At 50.6% G+C, this 16924-nt stretch overlaps 1 protein-coding gene across 1 annotated transcript; it reads left to right on the top strand.

Annotated features, from left to right (window-relative positions):
• The first annotated feature begins 929 nt into the window (after positions 1 to 929).
• On the top strand, positions 930 to 7708 carry SHOX2 (SHOX homeobox 2). Its single transcript, XM_065073423.1, has 5 exons — positions 930 to 1605; positions 2940 to 3148; positions 5439 to 5496; positions 5580 to 5668; positions 5766 to 7708. Exons 1-5 carry the CDS (start codon positions 1338 to 1340, stop codon positions 6015 to 6017), a joined length of 876 nt encoding a protein of 291 aa, XP_064929495.1. The 5' UTR covers positions 930 to 1337; the 3' UTR covers positions 6018 to 7708.
• Positions 7709 to 16924: the final 9216 nt, after the last annotated feature.

Genomic DNA, 16924 nt, shown 5'->3' with positions numbered 1-16924 from the left:
GCGAGAAGCGCAACGAAACGATTTAACTCCTACGCTTAATTCTGGCTTTTGACGAATTTGGTCAGTTTAACGCGAGTTTCCGGACACACGCTCCCAGCCACGGGAACTGCGGAGTGTTAAGTGAAGAGAAACGAAACGTGAAGATGGAAAAGCCGCTGACGATCATATTTCCATTCGGCAGCCGATCTGTTCCCGTCGGGAACCCGGTGTCCGATTCCCCCGGTACCGAAAATGCCACCCGGGGCGGATCGGGGACAAGCGGGGCCGGTTCACCGTCGGCTCGATCCGCTTTGCTGCTTCAAACGGAGTAAACACAGTAAATCGTTTCCTATCGCGGCTGAGGCGTGTGTAATTGGATCTGAAGAAACGCTAATTCCACCCTCGATACCGTACCTGCTCGAGTAAATAAATGCTCTTTTATGTAAAGTCATCTTTCTAAAGGTCAAATGAAAAATCAATACATAAGCAAGAGTTAAACAATTTTGAATAATTTATTAGGAATCTAGCAAAGGTGTAAAAGAGCCGACTTCTGTGAACAAAAGTACTCTCTTAATGGGATTTAAGCAACAAAGGAAAAACAATATTAGCAATAAATAGCGTAATTCGCTCTAATCTGATACCTCAATTCGCCGTATGCGAAACGCTAAAGATACGGCCGCATTTGTCACTATCAATTAGCCGGTAATTTATTTGGTGGATTTGGGCGTCCACGGAGGAACTTTTCCGGCTCCCCCGCCGCTCTCCCGGGGCCGGTTCCACGGACAGACCCCTGGCCGGGAACCGCCTCTTGTCTCTGTCCCGCGGGGGCGGCCCCGCTGAGGGGTGCGGGGGATGCGGGGCCGCCCTGACCCGCGTGGGGCGGTGCGCGGGCGCGGAGCCTGCGCGCCCCCCCATCCTCATCCCCGCCGCCTCCCGCCTTGGCCACTCCCCCGCAGCTCCGGCCCCTCTCCCGCGCCGCGCTCGCCCGGGACCTCGCGCACGGGCCCGCGCCTAATTAAATTAATTAGGGCGCAGAGCGCGGCGGGCAGCGGGCGGGCTGGCCGGCGGCTCCCTGGCCGCAGTGCCCCGCGGCGGGCGGCGCGGCCGGGCGGCGGAGAAGGGGTCCATTCAGAGCTCCGAGGGGAGGTAATTCGCCGGGAACAAGGGGCAGGCTTTGCAAAGTATAAATAGTGCCACTTCAATAGCGACGTCGCTATCAGACCCCGGGAGCCTTGCACGTCGGGCGGCACGGCTGGGCTCAGGACGGCACGGCTCGGTACGGCCCGGGGCGCCGCCGCCACCCCGCCCCGTGGATGCCCGCCCGGGGAGCCGGGGCAGCGCGCCCCTGAGCCGCGGCCATGGAGGAGCTGACGGCGTTTGTCTCCAAGTCGTTTGACCCCAAAGCGAAGGAGAAGAAGGAGCTCATCACCTACCGAGAGGTGCTGGAGAGCGGGCCCCTACGCGGAGGCGGCGGACCGCGGGAGAGCGGCGGATCGGCGGCGGAACCGGGCCGCGACGAGGCGGGCAGCCCCGCGGCGCGGGCGGGCGGCGGGCGGTCTCCGCCGCGGGAGCCCGACGCCGCCGCCGAGAGAGCGGCTGAGGCGGCCACCCCCAAGCTCAGCGACGGTAACGGCGGCATCGGGGGCTTCCCCTTCTTCCCTTCCCTTCCTTCCTCCCGTCGGGGTCGGGACGCGCGGAACGGCGGTGGGAGAGGGCGATGGCCGCGCACCGGGCGAGACGGACCCGCGGCCGCGGGTGGAAGGGGCTCGGCAGCGGCAGCGCCCGCGGGGAGGCTGCGATAGGCGTTAAGGAGCGGCTTTCCATGTTTTCCCAATTACGGGAAATATGCGGCCGGCCTCGAAGTTTATATTAAAATATTTAAACAAGTATTTAACTTGCTCATAACACGATCTGTTCCTGTCTAGCATCCCACGGGAAGCCGCGCTGCCAACGAAAGCCCGGACAGGGGGGCCCGTTCGTTCTTCCGCGGGTCTCGGCTGCGCGGACGCGGTCGCGCGTGGGGCCGCGCTGCTGCCGCCCATCTCTGCTTCCGCGCCCCGGTCCGGCCGCGCTGTTTTCTTCAGAGATGTCCTGCAGTCATTCCGCACATTTTCCGCTCCGGGGCGATGGCCGCGGTGACCGTACCGGGCCCGCCTGCCGCTCTCGGCAGCTGCGGGAAAGCAGCCGGGCGGCGCCGGCGGAAGAACCGAGCAGGATCCGCGCCCACCGGTGGGGCATGACCCGTCCCTGTGGCTGCGCGGGGACCGGCGGTTCGCTGCCGCCCTTTTGTTCGGACCACCGTTGTTGGCGGAGCGCGGCGCGGCCGGGAGCATCCCCGAAAAGGGCTCGTTAACAAATTTGTGCTAACGAGCGGGGCGCGGGGGGAGCCAGCAGCCGGGGCAGAGCTGGGCGGACAGCTCCGCGGAGCGCAGATCCCGCGGGGGTCCGCGCAGGGACCTCCGCTTTCGGCCGCGCTCCGGCCTGGGGCGGGTCTCTGGCATAAAAATTAAACAACGAAAACAAAACCCCCGTGAGAGAGCGAGCTCGGACACGGGGCGCGGAAGGGCCGCGCTGGCCGGCGGAGCGGAGCGGGGACCTGTTGCTGTGTTTCCCGCGGGTGGGCAGCGGGGCCGGAGATCTCCAGCGGGCCGGCGCGGTGCGGCCCCCCTGGGCGGCCACCGGGCCCCGCTCCAGCCGCCAGCGGTTACCGGAGCCGAGCGGCAGGGCCCGGAACGGCAGCGGCTGAACCGGGCCTAGCGCGGCCCCGGGCGCACAGGCCCCGCTCCCGGCTGCCCCAGCTCCGGGGGGCTCCTGCCCGGTTCCCCCGGCGGAGGGGAGCGGCGGGTCGGGGGATGAGCTCCGCTGTCCTCGCTGCCTCCTCCCCGCTGCCGCCACCCCGGGCAGCCCCCCCAGCCCCGCGGTCCCCGTCCCGCCTGTCTGACTGCCTGTGTCGTGCCCAGTCTCCCCAGAGCTGAAGGACCGCAAGGAGGATGCGAAAGGGATGGAAGACGAAGGGCAGACGAAAATCAAACAGAGGAGGAGCCGAACAAATTTCACCCTGGAGCAGCTGAACGAGCTGGAAAGGCTTTTCGACGAGACCCACTACCCGGACGCCTTCATGCGGGAGGAGCTGAGCCAGAGGCTGGGGCTGTCCGAGGCCAGGGTGCAGGTACCCGGGGGTGTGCAGGGTGGAGGGGGCTAGCTCGGTGAACCCCGGCCGTGCCATGTCCCTCCGCTCCTGACACAGGCTGTCAGAGAGAGCAGGGGGCTCCCCGCGCCGAATTGCACCCAGCAAATCCGTGTAATCCCCTCCCCGGGCTCTCTTGTGCTTTGGACGCCTTGCAAACCCCTCGCTCTGTCGCGTTTTGTTTAATCTATGCTTTTATTTCATTTTTGCCTCGGCAAGAGCTACAACGGTTATTTTGTTGGCGTGGGCTGCGGTCCGCCTCCGGGCTTACCGGGCGGACGTACCAATTAACTTTATAGATGTAGTGACCATAAACTAAATTAGGAACTGCTATGTGCAACAAAAAAAAAAAAAATCCAGTCAGTCTCTCCTCGTAGCCCTTAAATATTAAGGGAAGCGGTACGAAGACTGGGCGAAGTGCACAGACCGGCTGTGTTCGGGTTTATGAAATACAAGTGTCTGGGATAAAACCAGGCTATTTTAAGCGTTCTCTCGTTCCGAGTAGCCGCAGCTTCCTTTGATTTAACCTGCGCGTTTAACCTCGGGCTGCCCTCCTAAAGTTTTTCCAAATCGGTTCCCGAGCTGGTTTCTGCGAGTTTTGTCGGGATGAGATGAAGAGTGAGGAAGGGTCCGGGCTGGGGAGGAAGGTGGCTCCTCAAACGAGAACAAATGTAGCTGCTCCGGTGTATTTCCGTTCTAATAATAAAAGAAGAGAAAATGATGGTCATTATTTGTTCGAACACATGGAGTAGTTTTAGGCCCCTCACATCTGCAGCTGTTGGAAAGTCTCGCTGTAACAGATACTCCCTCTCAATCTTTGTGCTCGTAGGCCACCATCTGCACCCAACTACGCGCACAATCCTTGTGGGCTTTCCCTGCATCTTGTCATGGGGTAGGACAGAAACAGAGCGGTCATGTCGAACCGAGAAACTCATAATAAACCGCTTTTTTCACCACCCGCAAAAAGAAAAAAACAAAAATCAAAAGACTCTTCGTTTTCCCACTTCCCCCGTTTTTCCGCCGAGGCGGCCGCCTATTTAAGCCCAGCAAATCTTAACAAAACCAAAGAAAATAAAGTTGCAGAGCTTCAACTTGGCTGCGAAAGCTGTAAAGGGAGGCGCTTCCTTCTGCTCCACAAAGAGCGCGGCCGCGGCGCATAATCCGCGCTCCCATTATGCCAAATCGCTGGGCGAATAATAACTTTCGAAGATTTACATAGATTAAACCCCATTCCCTTTAAATCGTTCCGGAAAACGCTTTGCAAGAATATTTTCCCTCGCATCTGCCCTAATTTGTAAATTATGGAATACGCGTTTCCACGGGAGGCTGAGGGCGAACGTGGCTGTTTGGGCAGATTTTGCTCGGCTGAAGTAAATGACAGGGCGGGGGAAGTGCGCGTTTATATTTATCTCTTTGAGTTAAGACCTCAAAAAAGAAGGTTTTTTATTTGGTTTTTTGGCCGTAGGGAAAGGATTTCTTGGTGGCTGTGGCTTCGGAGATGCAGCGCGGAGGTCTGTCTTTGAACAGAAATGTTTTAAGACGCGCTCTGCCTCCTTTCCCTCCCTCCCTTCTCTAAGCGAGCAGAACTTTGTTCCGGAAATTTATTTCAACGATTCTATTTCCAACACTAAAATTATCTTTTAGTCTAAAGCTCGGCCTTTTCTGGGCAAGCAAATTAGATTATCATGATAACGAGACAATGATGCCGCTTCTGTGCTACACTCCGCTGCACAGAGGAACAGAGCAATTCTAAAGTTCTTCGTGGCTTTTATGACAGCAATTACCCCCCTCCCCAAAAAAGTGAGCCACTAGGCTCTCTGGTGTTTGATTTTTCGTGAAGATAAAGCTAATTAATATTACAGCTACTAATAAGCACGTTCTTCTCCGGCCTGACGGTGCAAACATCCAAACCCATTATCGCCAGTTGGTATGAGATATCAGGGGGCGACTGAGGTCTTTCGGGACCCTGATGTGGAAAGACGAAACCGGGGCTTAAAAAGTGATTTCTCTGGAACGAGCGCTCTGCGAACGTCCGTTTTTTGTGTATTTTGACTCATTTTCCCTCTCCCTTTGCGTTTGTGAGCTCGGGAGCGGGGAGCCCAGCCCGTGCCGCAGCCGCCTTTCTTTGTCTGCCTTTTTTTTTTTTCCTTATTAATTATTCTCGGTGGGTTTATTTTGGGTTTTTGTGCGTAGCGCTTCGCGTCCTCCCCGCGGCGGTGGCAGCGCGGCCGTGACCCCCCTGTGTGTCGTCCCCCCCCTTTTCTCCCCACAGGTCTGGTTCCAGAACCGAAGAGCCAAATGTCGAAAGCAAGAAAACCAACTCCACAAAGGTACTGGGAATAGGGGGATGCGGAATGAGTGGGACACGCGTGGAAGCGGGGGGGTTGCTGACCGCCTGCTGCTGCTCCCGCAGGGGTGTTGATCGGTGCCGCCAGCCAGTTCGAAGCCTGTCGGGTGGCCCCGTACGTGAACGTGGGCGCGCTGAGGATGCCCTTCCAGCAGGCAAGTGGGCGGCGGGACACGGGTGGGGTGTGTGGGGGGGGGTGGGTGTGTGACACGCGTGGGTCGCCGCCACGCTCTCCCCCTTCTCGCCCGGCAGGTTCAGGCGCAGCTGCAGCTGGACAGCGCCGTGGCCCACGCACATCACCACCTGCACCCGCACCTGGCCCACGCACCCTACATGATGTTCCCCGCTCCCCCGTTCGGGCTCCCGCTGGCCACGCTGGCCGAGTCCGCCTCCGCCGCCTCCGTGGTGGCCGCCGCCGCCGCCGCCAAGACCACCAGCAAGAACTCCAGCATCGCCGACCTGCGCCTCAAGGCCAAGAAACACGCCGCCGCCCTGGGGCTGTGACCGCGCTTTTTAAATTAAAACAAAAAAAAAAAGGTGAAAAAATAAAAATAATTAAAAAAACAAAAAGACGAGGGAGAGGAGAAACTGACGGGAGAGATATACTTATTTAAAGAATTAGAGGGACTAGACGCGCAGCTGGGAAGTTCACAGGTTTTGAAACTGACCTTTTTCTGCGAAGTTCACTTTAATACAAGAAATTTGATAAGAGAGGCGGGCCTCCTTTCACGTTGCATCAGATACTTGAGTTTAACAACCACGTCTGGAATAGCGACAAAAAAAGAGAAAAAAAAGAAAAAAAAAAAAGAGAAAGACGACGATGAAGATAAATAGAAAAAAAAAAAAGACACTGATTTGTCTGCGAATTTCTAATGGGAAACTGTCCGGGATTCTTCCTCCAGCAGCATTCCGGGTTGCATGTATTTGTATTTCATTGATGGAGTCCTTTGATTCACTTGCACTTCACCCTCATCTTTAGTAGAAAAAAAAAGGCAAAACAAAACAAACAAACGTGGCTGGGTTCTCTCTCTTTTAATCTTGGAGGGAAGCGGAAAGAGAGAGGGAGATCAAGCGCTACCTTTTCCACTCGCCAATCTTTGTTGGTCCGTTTGCCATCCCGCTTCTGAAATGAAAGGGAACGGAATGTGCCTCCCGTTGCTGGGGCTCTCGTGTCCTGAGGGCAAAAACGAACCGAAAGAAATTAAGAAAATAGAGTATTTAATTCCCAACCACCACTTTACACAACGGCAAATTCCAATAAGAGGTACTGGGTACATGTAAAATATGTTGATACACACGAACAAAGTTTATTTTGGCTATAACTTGTGAATTGATAGTTGACTGTCAAACATTTGCATTTTATCTCATAAAGGTGTATCTATTCACGTAATCTTGTGATTTTTTTTCGGTATTATTATTATTATTTGAAAGACGTATAGCTATTTAACCTGGGGTAGTTTGCAGTCGGTGATTGTTATCCCAGTTTGCCATCAGACCCTCATGCTTATTGCCAAGACAGAGGGAAAGCTCTTCTACACGTACTTTGGTATGGACGGGCTTTGTATCTATTTGTTCTCCATGAAAACAAAATTATTTATATTGACCATATTTTTTCTAGTGTATTTTAAGTTATTTTAAAAAGAAAAAAAAAAAAAAAGATGCTGTTATTTCATTACATTTGTTGTCAGTACAATATATTTTGTTTCACTCAGGTTTGCTTCACCTTTTTTAATCCATTTTCGACGTCACGAATTTCAATAAGTGCCAAGTAATGAATTTAAGACACTTTGCGACCTATTGACTGAAAAGAGTAACGTTTTAGTGGACGGTTTCACGTCACTTCTGGTACTGTTAATATTAAATCATCGGTGATATTCTTTCTTTTCTGTGTTTACACCTTCTGTAGAGCTCGCACGTTTCTTTCTGCTCCGTAGATATCGCGACAGGCCGATAGCGCCGGGCACGACCAGGACGCTCCGCTCACCCCCGCGCATCTTCTGTCGCCACTTTTTATCGGTTTTCCTGAGTTTCGGCTTCACAAGACTTATCGTGGCGTTTTGATTTGGCTTTCTTTTGAAGAAAAAAAAAAAAAAAAGAAAGAAAAAAAAATAATAGACCGGTGGAAGTTATACAGCAATTGTGTCTTTACAAGTTCTGTCAAGTTCCCTCAGGTAATAAAATCGAGGAAAGCGAAATGGCTCGAAATATTTTCCAGGGGAGGAACAAGGGGGGAATTCGCACCTCCCGCTGCCGCCCACCCTCCTCCTCCTCGCCCGGCACAGCCCGCACGGAGCCCCGCCATGGCCGGCTCGGGGTCCCGCCTGCCGCCCGCTCCTCCGTGCCCTGCCCGCCGGGCCGCCCCGCTCCTGTCCAGGGCTCCGTGCGGAGATGGTGCCCGGCCCGGGCGCTGGTGGGACGGAGCCGCCCGCCATGGAGGTCCCTGTGAGGGGAAGGAGCCCGCCATAGTGATCCTTGTGGGAGGAAGGTGCCCGACATGGATGCCCTTGTGAGGGGCAGGATCCCGCCACGCGGGTCCTTGTGAGGGGGAGGAGCCCGCCATGGATGTCCTTATGAGGGGAAGGAGCCCGCCATAGGGGTTCTTGTGAAGGAAAGGCGCCCGCCATAGTGATCCTTATGAAGGGAAGGTGCCCACTATGGGGGTCCTTGTGAGGCGAAGGAGCCCGCCATAGCGATTCTTATGAGGGGAAGGCGCCCGCCATGGAGATCCCTGTGAGGGGCAGGAGCCCGCCATGGGGGTCATTGTGAGGGGAAGGAGCCCGCCATAGTGATCCTTCCGAAGGGAAGGCGCCTGCCATGAGGGCTCCTGTGAGGAGAAGGCGCCCGGTACGGCGCCCCCGTCGCCAGCCGCGGGTGTCCGGGCAGCGCCTGCGGGGAAGGACCCACCCCGGCGGAGGAGCCGGCGGGCGCTGCCGGGGGACGGGGGGTGGCCGAGGCGCAGCCCCCGGAGCCCCTTGGCTCCCGCCGGGCCCCTCGCTGGGGAAGCGGCGGCCTCCGGCGAGCCGTGCCCGCTCTCCGCGGGGAAGGGCTCCTCCGGAGCGGGGTCCCGGCTGTCGGGCGGGGGAGCGACCCCGGGTTGTCCCCAGCGGGCGGGCAGGGCCAGGGACAGTGATCCCCGGAGAAAAGGAGCCCTCCCGGAGAGAGCTGCAAGAGCAACATCAGCTAATAACGGGTGGAAAATGATAGATTTTATGTGAGGTAAAACAGCTTTATTCCAGCAAAACTAAGATCCTGCTAATTATAAAGTCAATAAAACTAACGGTGTTGTCTATTGATCCCCGAATTAATGAAGTTAATTAATATGTGCACAAGCAGCTAATATTGCAGTTCACATCCCAAACACAACCCCGAGTGTTCTCAACCTGCTCCAAATAAACTCATCACGTCTTACTTGCTCTGTTTAAAGCACAACTGGTTTAAATACAGTTGCCTATCAGTCCTGAGTCCATATTGATGTATGGAACGTAAACTGCGATGGGTACATAGGATGTGAATTCCAGATCTTTACAATATGCTCAGATATCAGCGTGTCTGTCTTCAAGATGATTGTAATAAAAACCATGAAAAATAAATGGACTTTCATCATAACAGGGAAAGATGATTGGACTCTGTAAGAGAACTGTGTATTTTTTAACACAGCTGTGATTAAAATAAAATAGTCTTAACGGGATATTTTTGGACAGGGATACTTACATTCCTGGTTTCCTTGGACTGGAATACCTAATAAGTCTATAGGCTGACAGAAGTTGGCCAGAACTCTTCTGTTTCTATTTTATTTCTTGGAGCATCTGAACCTACATAAAACCCCATAGGTTCAACGAAATTTAATTATGGGTATTTCACGAGCCAGCCGGTGCGCACACACTACAGCTTTACGTAGATAAAATTTTAGCATGGGATTTACATGGAGATGCACTGGCCTGAGAAGGGGATTTAGAGATCAAATGAATCGTGTAGGAAGGAGTAAACACTTTTTTTCTGTCCTTGTAGAGCTGATGGCCCGTTCGCAGCAGGAACTCACGCAGATTTGTATTCGGCGAAGTGGCACTATCCACATTTTGTTCACTCCCTGCAGCGACGCGATGTGCGGCGAGCAGCCAAATGCGCCAGCAGCCCCGTGTCCTACAGAAAACTCCAGCCTAAATCCTACCCTACATCTCAGTTCTCCGGACAAGAACTCTTAAAAGGAGAAGAAAAGGAAAGAAAGAGAGAGAAAGCAAGCAATGGGTTTGCCCAGTGCATAGAAGTGCATGAAAATGTGCTAAATACTGTGTATAAAATTGATATGTCTCATGTAAGCTCAGCTTTATTCCAGGCAAGGCTTTTAACCAGCACACTTAAACTTGCCTTTCAGAAACGCAGCAGCAGAAGAGCACTTGAGCCTCCGTGGTATCCAGCCGACCCTCAGGAGCCCTTCGATGGAGCTGCGGCTGAATACTCAAGGAATAAATAATGTGTTTTGTGTAACAGTACACACTGTACTAACTCCTGCCCAGTAAATATTGATACTTGTCCAATTTTGTGGCTGTTCCCTTGAATTTTCAGTTTCTCGCAACTTCCGAGCCCGTTCAGCGTGAAGCACCAGACGGTGAAAGTGCACCTTAGAGGTCATCTACTACATAGATTTAAAAAAATAAAAGAAGCAGATCATTATCACACTTGTATATTTGAGATGGGCAACAGAGCTCTGACAGGAATTGGGAAAAATCGTGCTCATTTTTTAATCTTTCCTAGATTTAAGTTGCAACTGCCCCTGGTTTAGTAAATGTTCTCAGAAATGTGTGTTGTCACTTGATGTGAGCGGCCAGTCTTCTCCCCAGATGTTCCCTAAGCAATAAATTGGTGCGAATTAAGACAACTCTCAGAATTTTCTACACCACGAATCGTGCCAGTGTGGTTGCAGAGTATGGCTTTTCAGGTGCGTTTATGCTGTTTTGCCAGTTTTTACTAATTCTACTGACAAAAGCTAAATTTTTAATGGAAAAGTCAGCAGATCCCGTGGTCTTTCTTGGCAGGGTGATAGCACAAATCCAACCCCTGCTCAGTTTGGGGCTGGTTTGTGTTTCCACTCAGCAGGTGCTGGCACAGACCCCCGGTTGCGTTGTCCCCCTCTCCATGGGCAGCATCCGGGAGCGCAGGATTTGCAGGGATCTGCAGCATCGTTCACATGTCACGTCACCCATATCGCACGTACTGATGCTGCTCTTTATGTAACATAAGGGAAAAAAATGTGTACGCAAAGGAGATTTGCATCACGTTTTGCAAGCCTGTCTACTTACCCCTCCCCTTATCTGTGTTAAACTTTTTAATACTGCAGCTCCAAAAGGTGTTTGAAAATGTTTTCCTTCATAACGAAGGTTTCACGGCCTTCGCACATCAGATGTTCTGTTCATTAAATACTGATGTGGTATCAGCAGTCTCCTTTTACACAGGGAAAAATTACACAGGGAAAAATTCAGAGAGAGGATTCTGAAATGGGAAGGTACAAAATGTGCTCATCCTGGGCCAGTGCTCTCAACAAGGGCCAGTTTGATCTTATCACCATCCCGAAACCACTGACGATATAAACCTGTGGTTGATAAAACACAGTACCAGAGTAGGGTAAGCTTTTGTGAACATCTTCCTCAAGTTAATTTGGAGAAGAAAGATAACAGTTTTAATAATGCATTAAGAAAATGCAGCTGCATCACCGTTCAGGCTGACATTCCACGTGCTACGGACCGATATCCACACTGGTGCTCCACACTTGGGTTTCCCACTCTGATTCTGGGTGTGCATCTATAGGTCCTCAATGTGATCCTGGACATCCATGGTCCTGGACATGCATCTACAGGTCCTCAACGTGATCCTGGACATCCATGATCCTGGACATGTATCTACAGGTCCTCAATGTGATCTTGGACATCCATGATCCTGGACATGTATCCACAGGTCCTCAATGTGATCTTGAATGTCTGTGATCCTGGACATGTATCTGCAGGTCCTCAATGTGATCCTGGATGTCCAACGTGACCCTGGACATTAATGGTTTGTGCAGTCAGGTGGCTGTGGGCTCCATCGGTAGGTGCCTGCGATTCCTCCTCTCTCTGCCGGTGCTGGTGTTTTGCTCTTTGAAAATGTCACCCTTGACTCTGCATGTTCTGGAAAAAGTAGTGAACAGGTACAAGCTCATCAAGGGGTGCTTCTTTCCACTTGACAAGCTGGACAGCAGTTGTTTACATCCAGCCCTTGGTGTTTCAAATGTTTGTCCCTATATCTTCTCTCAAGTTTTTTGGCTTCCTGGGTTTGCAGAAAGTGATTTTGTATCGCTGTGAAATGGTAAACACTGGCAATTTTGCTCAGGACCTAATGGCTGCGGGGTCATAGTGGTTTCATGGTTCCCGCACCCTGCGAAACTCAACTATTTTAATTCTCCAGTCATCTGCTTTTGACTCGCACCTTCGCTGCCGCCGTCACACGCTCCAGCAAGATGTTAACATGCTCCGCACCCTCTGTAACGAGGGAAACATTTCGTCACTCCGATGTTAGGTGGCCACTGCCGCCTTATTCCTCTAAGAAGAATTTAGACCTACTATTTTATTTTCCTTACAGGAGGGGAACATGTCCCACTGGTCACCGATGATGAGAACACCAGACGCAGCTTAGACAAGACGGTGGAGTTAACCCATGTTTGAACAGCTCACATGAGAAAGAGTGTTTGAAAAATAAGAATTGCCCACGTTATTAGGAAGCACCTGAATTTTGGTTGCAACCAGAAAGAGACACAACATCTTTTCTTGGAGGACATTTGAGTGTAGTGACCAAAATAGTTGTTCTGGTGAGAGTGATGGCTCCTCTCAGCGTGTAGGAGGATCGTAGAGGGGACTGTGCACCAAGACGGCAGCGTGCACACTGCTTGTATTAACATCAACACACTTACAAACCTCTTAGTTGTCCTTTGAGTAAATATTTAAGCAGCAGAAACTTGGCTAGCACTTACTAAGGCAGATAATCTGCTGGAAATTAAGATTCTGCCTGTAGCCCCTTACAAAATAGCTGTGAATACTCAGAGCATTTTTTACGCCGTTCCTTTACTTATGTGTACACACTATTTGTTATGCAGCTTCTCTTTTATGAAATATTTAGATTTGGAAGTGTTTTGACATGTGGTAATCTTTAGGATGAAGGTAAACATATTCTTTTTTAAAGAAAATGTAAATAAAGTATTCCCCCAAAATATCTCTGAGAGGTTAACTGTAGGACAATGGAAACCACATGTAGATGCCCCTGCTGTCCCTGCGCAGGAACATTCAGATGGATTTCCATTGACTTTTTTGACTGCAGCAGAAATTCCGCTTGGGTGAAGACCACAGTACCGAATCTGTAAGAAAAAGAAAACAATAGGCTAACGAATCAGCTGCATTCGATACATTTTAGATATCTGGTTTAGATTATCGTAATTACTTGAACGGCCATTAATTTAAAGAAATACCATTGCTGCAACAATCGTCCATACTACGGGAAGGAATGCTAACCGATCCATACGCTTCCTGGTAATTTTTTAGGTAATTTTTCACTTTGTCCAGTGCCTGCAGGTGGGATTTTGGTTATTCTTACACTGCTGCAGCTGCAAGGCTATGGGAGAGGGTTCCCCTATAGGATCTGTTGGATTTAAAGACCAGATTCGTACCTGGTGTAAGCAGCGGTAACTCTGTCCTGGGCTTGCTGCCGCAGGAAAGGATCTGACCCTTGGTGGTTCTTGTCCTTGTTTTGTGCAGCTGAAAAGCAGCTTCATAATATGAAGCAGATGACAATTTTTACATATGTAATCGGTTCGATTGCACAAATAGTTTACAATATTTTCCCACCTAGGTAAAGGATCTTGTATGAATTTCAAAAGTAACGGTAGTAATATTGCTAAAGGAAAGAGAAACTTTCGCGATTCGTAAATTGCTCGATGTTCAGATGTAATTAGTTTAGATTAATTTCGAATGGGCTCATTTTGCTTGTAATCAAGAACTTATTTTCATGGGCTGGGGAAATGCCTGCGAATTTTCTCTCCGAGCTTTCTTTCATAACATCTGCACTGAGACTCCTCAGTTAAACAATGGAAGGGCAGGATTTACAGAGTGTCAGCTCACTGGTCTGTTCCTGGAGAAAGATGAATTAAGCCTTCTGTTATAAATGGAACATATATGCTTCAAAACAAATGTTATTAGCCAAGAAATGTCCAAGGTCAGGCTAAGTTATATATGATGTATCCCTATGAGTAATTTATTTTTATGGCTCTTTAAAGCGTGAATGCATTTAAAATTTTTTCAAGCTTTTGCCTAAGTTTCATAAGTGCCCCACTTAGTTTTCGGAAGAATAAAAATTAACGTTAGCCAGGAATTGCGTTTGTTTTTAACTATTTCCTGTGTGCTTGTACACTTACTGTTCATTACCACAGGGAAACACATGGTGGTTCGGTGTTGTCAATAAGGAAATGGTAAATTGGGTCTTGTCTAATTTCAGAAAACTCGAAGCAATATCTTGCAGATACGCCACATTTACCATTCCCCGAGTTCCTGGGCCATCGCTGTGCCCGGGCAGGTGGCCACGGAGTTTGTGATGAGTTGCCGGGGAAGTTGTGGTAGATCCATGGTGCAAATGCAGCTCTTTGAACCAGCAGTCGGCAATTTCTACTGCCAGAGAGGAGCGCAGAGCCGTGTCTCCCGGAGGATGCTGCCAGGCGCTCCAGAAAAGGTCCTGTGAAACCTAAATGAAAAAAGAAATCAGGTTTGTGCACAGAAGAAATGCGTTGTTCATAAATTGCATTTTTCCTTGATTTCTTCTATCCAGCTATTGAGTAGCTACAACCTTTAGCTTAAAACATTTAAGAAAATTATAGCCAAGAGCTCTTGGCTAATGGCTGAGTGTTGCTCTTCTCATTGAAGTCCCAGGGAACAATTCGAGACCAAATGTCCGTCGCAACTCTTGTGCTCAATACTACCGACATCTTGCCCCGGGACACCGAGGAAGGCATCAAATGCGGCCAGGCGTTGGAACAGACTCATTACACATGTCCAAAATCACTAACCGCAGCTCCGGCTCCTGCAGAGAAGCAACAAGCTCGTAATACTGCTTATTTTCAAGCGCTCACAAGGACTAATGTGAGAAGTATTGAATCTCCGTAAAATGAGATTAGATCAGACAAATAAATAAACTGGAAACACCTCTTGGAAGCAAACTACCATTGACCCCTGAATTACAGCTTCCAGGCAATAGGAAAATTAGTTAATTCCATAAGGTAATCTTATACGTAGGAACCTGCGTGTGTGTTGTGCAGTAGCAGCATCAACTCGGGTGCTGCTGAAGGTGGTGGATGCAATAACCCAGCTTCACTGCAGATGGGCGCAGGAAACAATTGAGCTTCCTTATGTAACGAGGCAGCCAAAACAGTAGAAATCATTCCCAAAACGCAGGCAGAAACCGACATGAGTCAGAGCCGAGGAGTGTGTGGGTGGAGAGCGTCCCCGTGGCGCGATGACAGGCACGGAGGAGAGGTCTGCGCTGTGTCTGTGTGCGACAGGAGAGAACAGGAGAGGAGCGGAGAGGAGGCAAAGCACCCAGAGCACAATACAACGTCAGGGAGAAGCACAGTTTGTTTTCTGTGACAGCCCAGAGAGGATGTGACCCGTGGAGAGAGAGAGAGGAGTGTTACTGGTGCAGGGAAACCAGACCAGGTGCATTGGTTGTGAATAAACACTAATGTATTTGTGTAACACTTTGCACACTCATCAGTTTATTTTCCTAATTAAACAGCCTGAAAAGAGCCTGGAAAGTAACTTTATGACACGCAGGGCAACAGCACTTTCCCTCTGGCCAGACCCGCTGTCATGACTCGGTGAATTCAGAGGGAAAAGGGTGGAAGGGAACACCCACAATTTGGCCCTTGAAATATAATTATCTCGTGTGCACGTTTATGTCCCTACAGAAAGACCAGAATCATAGAGTATAACCAGGAAATTAAATTTTCTGATATCCATTAATCCATCATCCATTAATGGCCACTGTCTCCATAATTCCCAGCGGCAGGGAAACCAAAACGCCTTCAGGGGAGCTGGAGGTTGGAGGCAGAGGGAGCATCACGGGGCGAAGGGCACGGAGATCGTCCCCCTCCTCGCTAAACATCCTCCTGCCCTCCTACTTGCCGAGAACGAGGGAATTCTTGGTCCGAGGTGATGGGTTACCCTGCTGGGGAGGGGACGTGCACTGATGAGAAGGAGGACAGGACACTTAATGGCTTTGCATAATATTGTTTCCTTCCACCAGGTTTTGTACAACTAGTGTGTGAGTAGCCAGTCTCATCTTGGCCATCAGCAAACTGCTATCCTTTAAGTACAATTAACGTGAAAGAGCATTTAATTACAACAGTCTTCCCTCATTTGCGACATATGGATAATATTTCAATGCTTTGTGACTAAATGGAAAGTCCCACAAACCAGTACATGCTGTGGGTACCATCAGTTGGCATACATGTAACTTTACAAAGGATAACTTCTTTTCTTTTGGAGTTCCATCTTAAAGAAGATTTAAATCTAAGCAATGACTTATGTCTAAGTTCTCAGAAAAGGCATTCAGCGCCCAAAATAAACTGTTCTTTAAAAATTCCTCTGTATACAAACCCCTATACATTTCTTTGTATAGAAAGAAGTTGAATTCCAGTTTACATCTGAAACTCGATCTGGCCATAAGCAGAGAGCTGTGAAAATTGCCTCCCTGGGTATTTAACCAGCGTGTGTTTGTACGCAGCTCCGCAGCCAAATAATCAGAGTGCCCGTGGCTCCCGGGGCCCCAAAGCCCACCCTGCCTTTGTAGGCTGAAATTGGGTTTTCAGAGGGGAAAACAGTCTTGAATTAGTCATTTTTCAATGTCTTTATTTTATACTCAAAGTCTAGGGCAACGAAACAGCTCCTGTTAGAACTGATTTAAAGAGGGTTTCTAGCTGAGATGATGTGTTGTGATCTCAAGCCCAGCGCTGGAGCGGCTTCTTGCTGGGGGCTGTGCAGGATCTGTCCCCACGTGTGCCCACGTCTCACCCTACATCACTCTTGCTCCTCTTACCCTCACGGAAGAGAGCAGAGAGCTTCCATGTGTCCAAAGAGATCTCAAGGCTCTACAGAGGGATCTGCACCGGCTGGATCAATGGGCTGAAGCCAATTGCATGATGTTCAACAAGGCCAAGTGCCGGGTCCTGCACTTGGGTCACAACAACCCCATGAACACTGCAGGCTCGGGGAAGAGCGGCTGGAAGGAAAAGGCCCTGGGGGTGTTGGTGACAGTGGCTGAGCATGAGCCAGCGTGTGGCCAAAAAGGCCATCAGCATCCTGGCTGGTGCCAGCACTGGTGTGGCCAGCAGGACCAGAGAAGTG

Source organism: Columba livia, chromosome 9 (genome assembly GCF_036013475.1).
Source record: "Columba livia isolate bColLiv1 breed racing homer chromosome 9, bColLiv1.pat.W.v2, whole genome shotgun sequence".
Taxonomy (NCBI): Eukaryota; Metazoa; Chordata; class Aves; order Columbiformes; family Columbidae; genus Columba; species Columba livia.
Note: the sequence above shows the minus strand (reverse complement) of the source record. Positions and strands in the feature narration are given on the sequence as shown.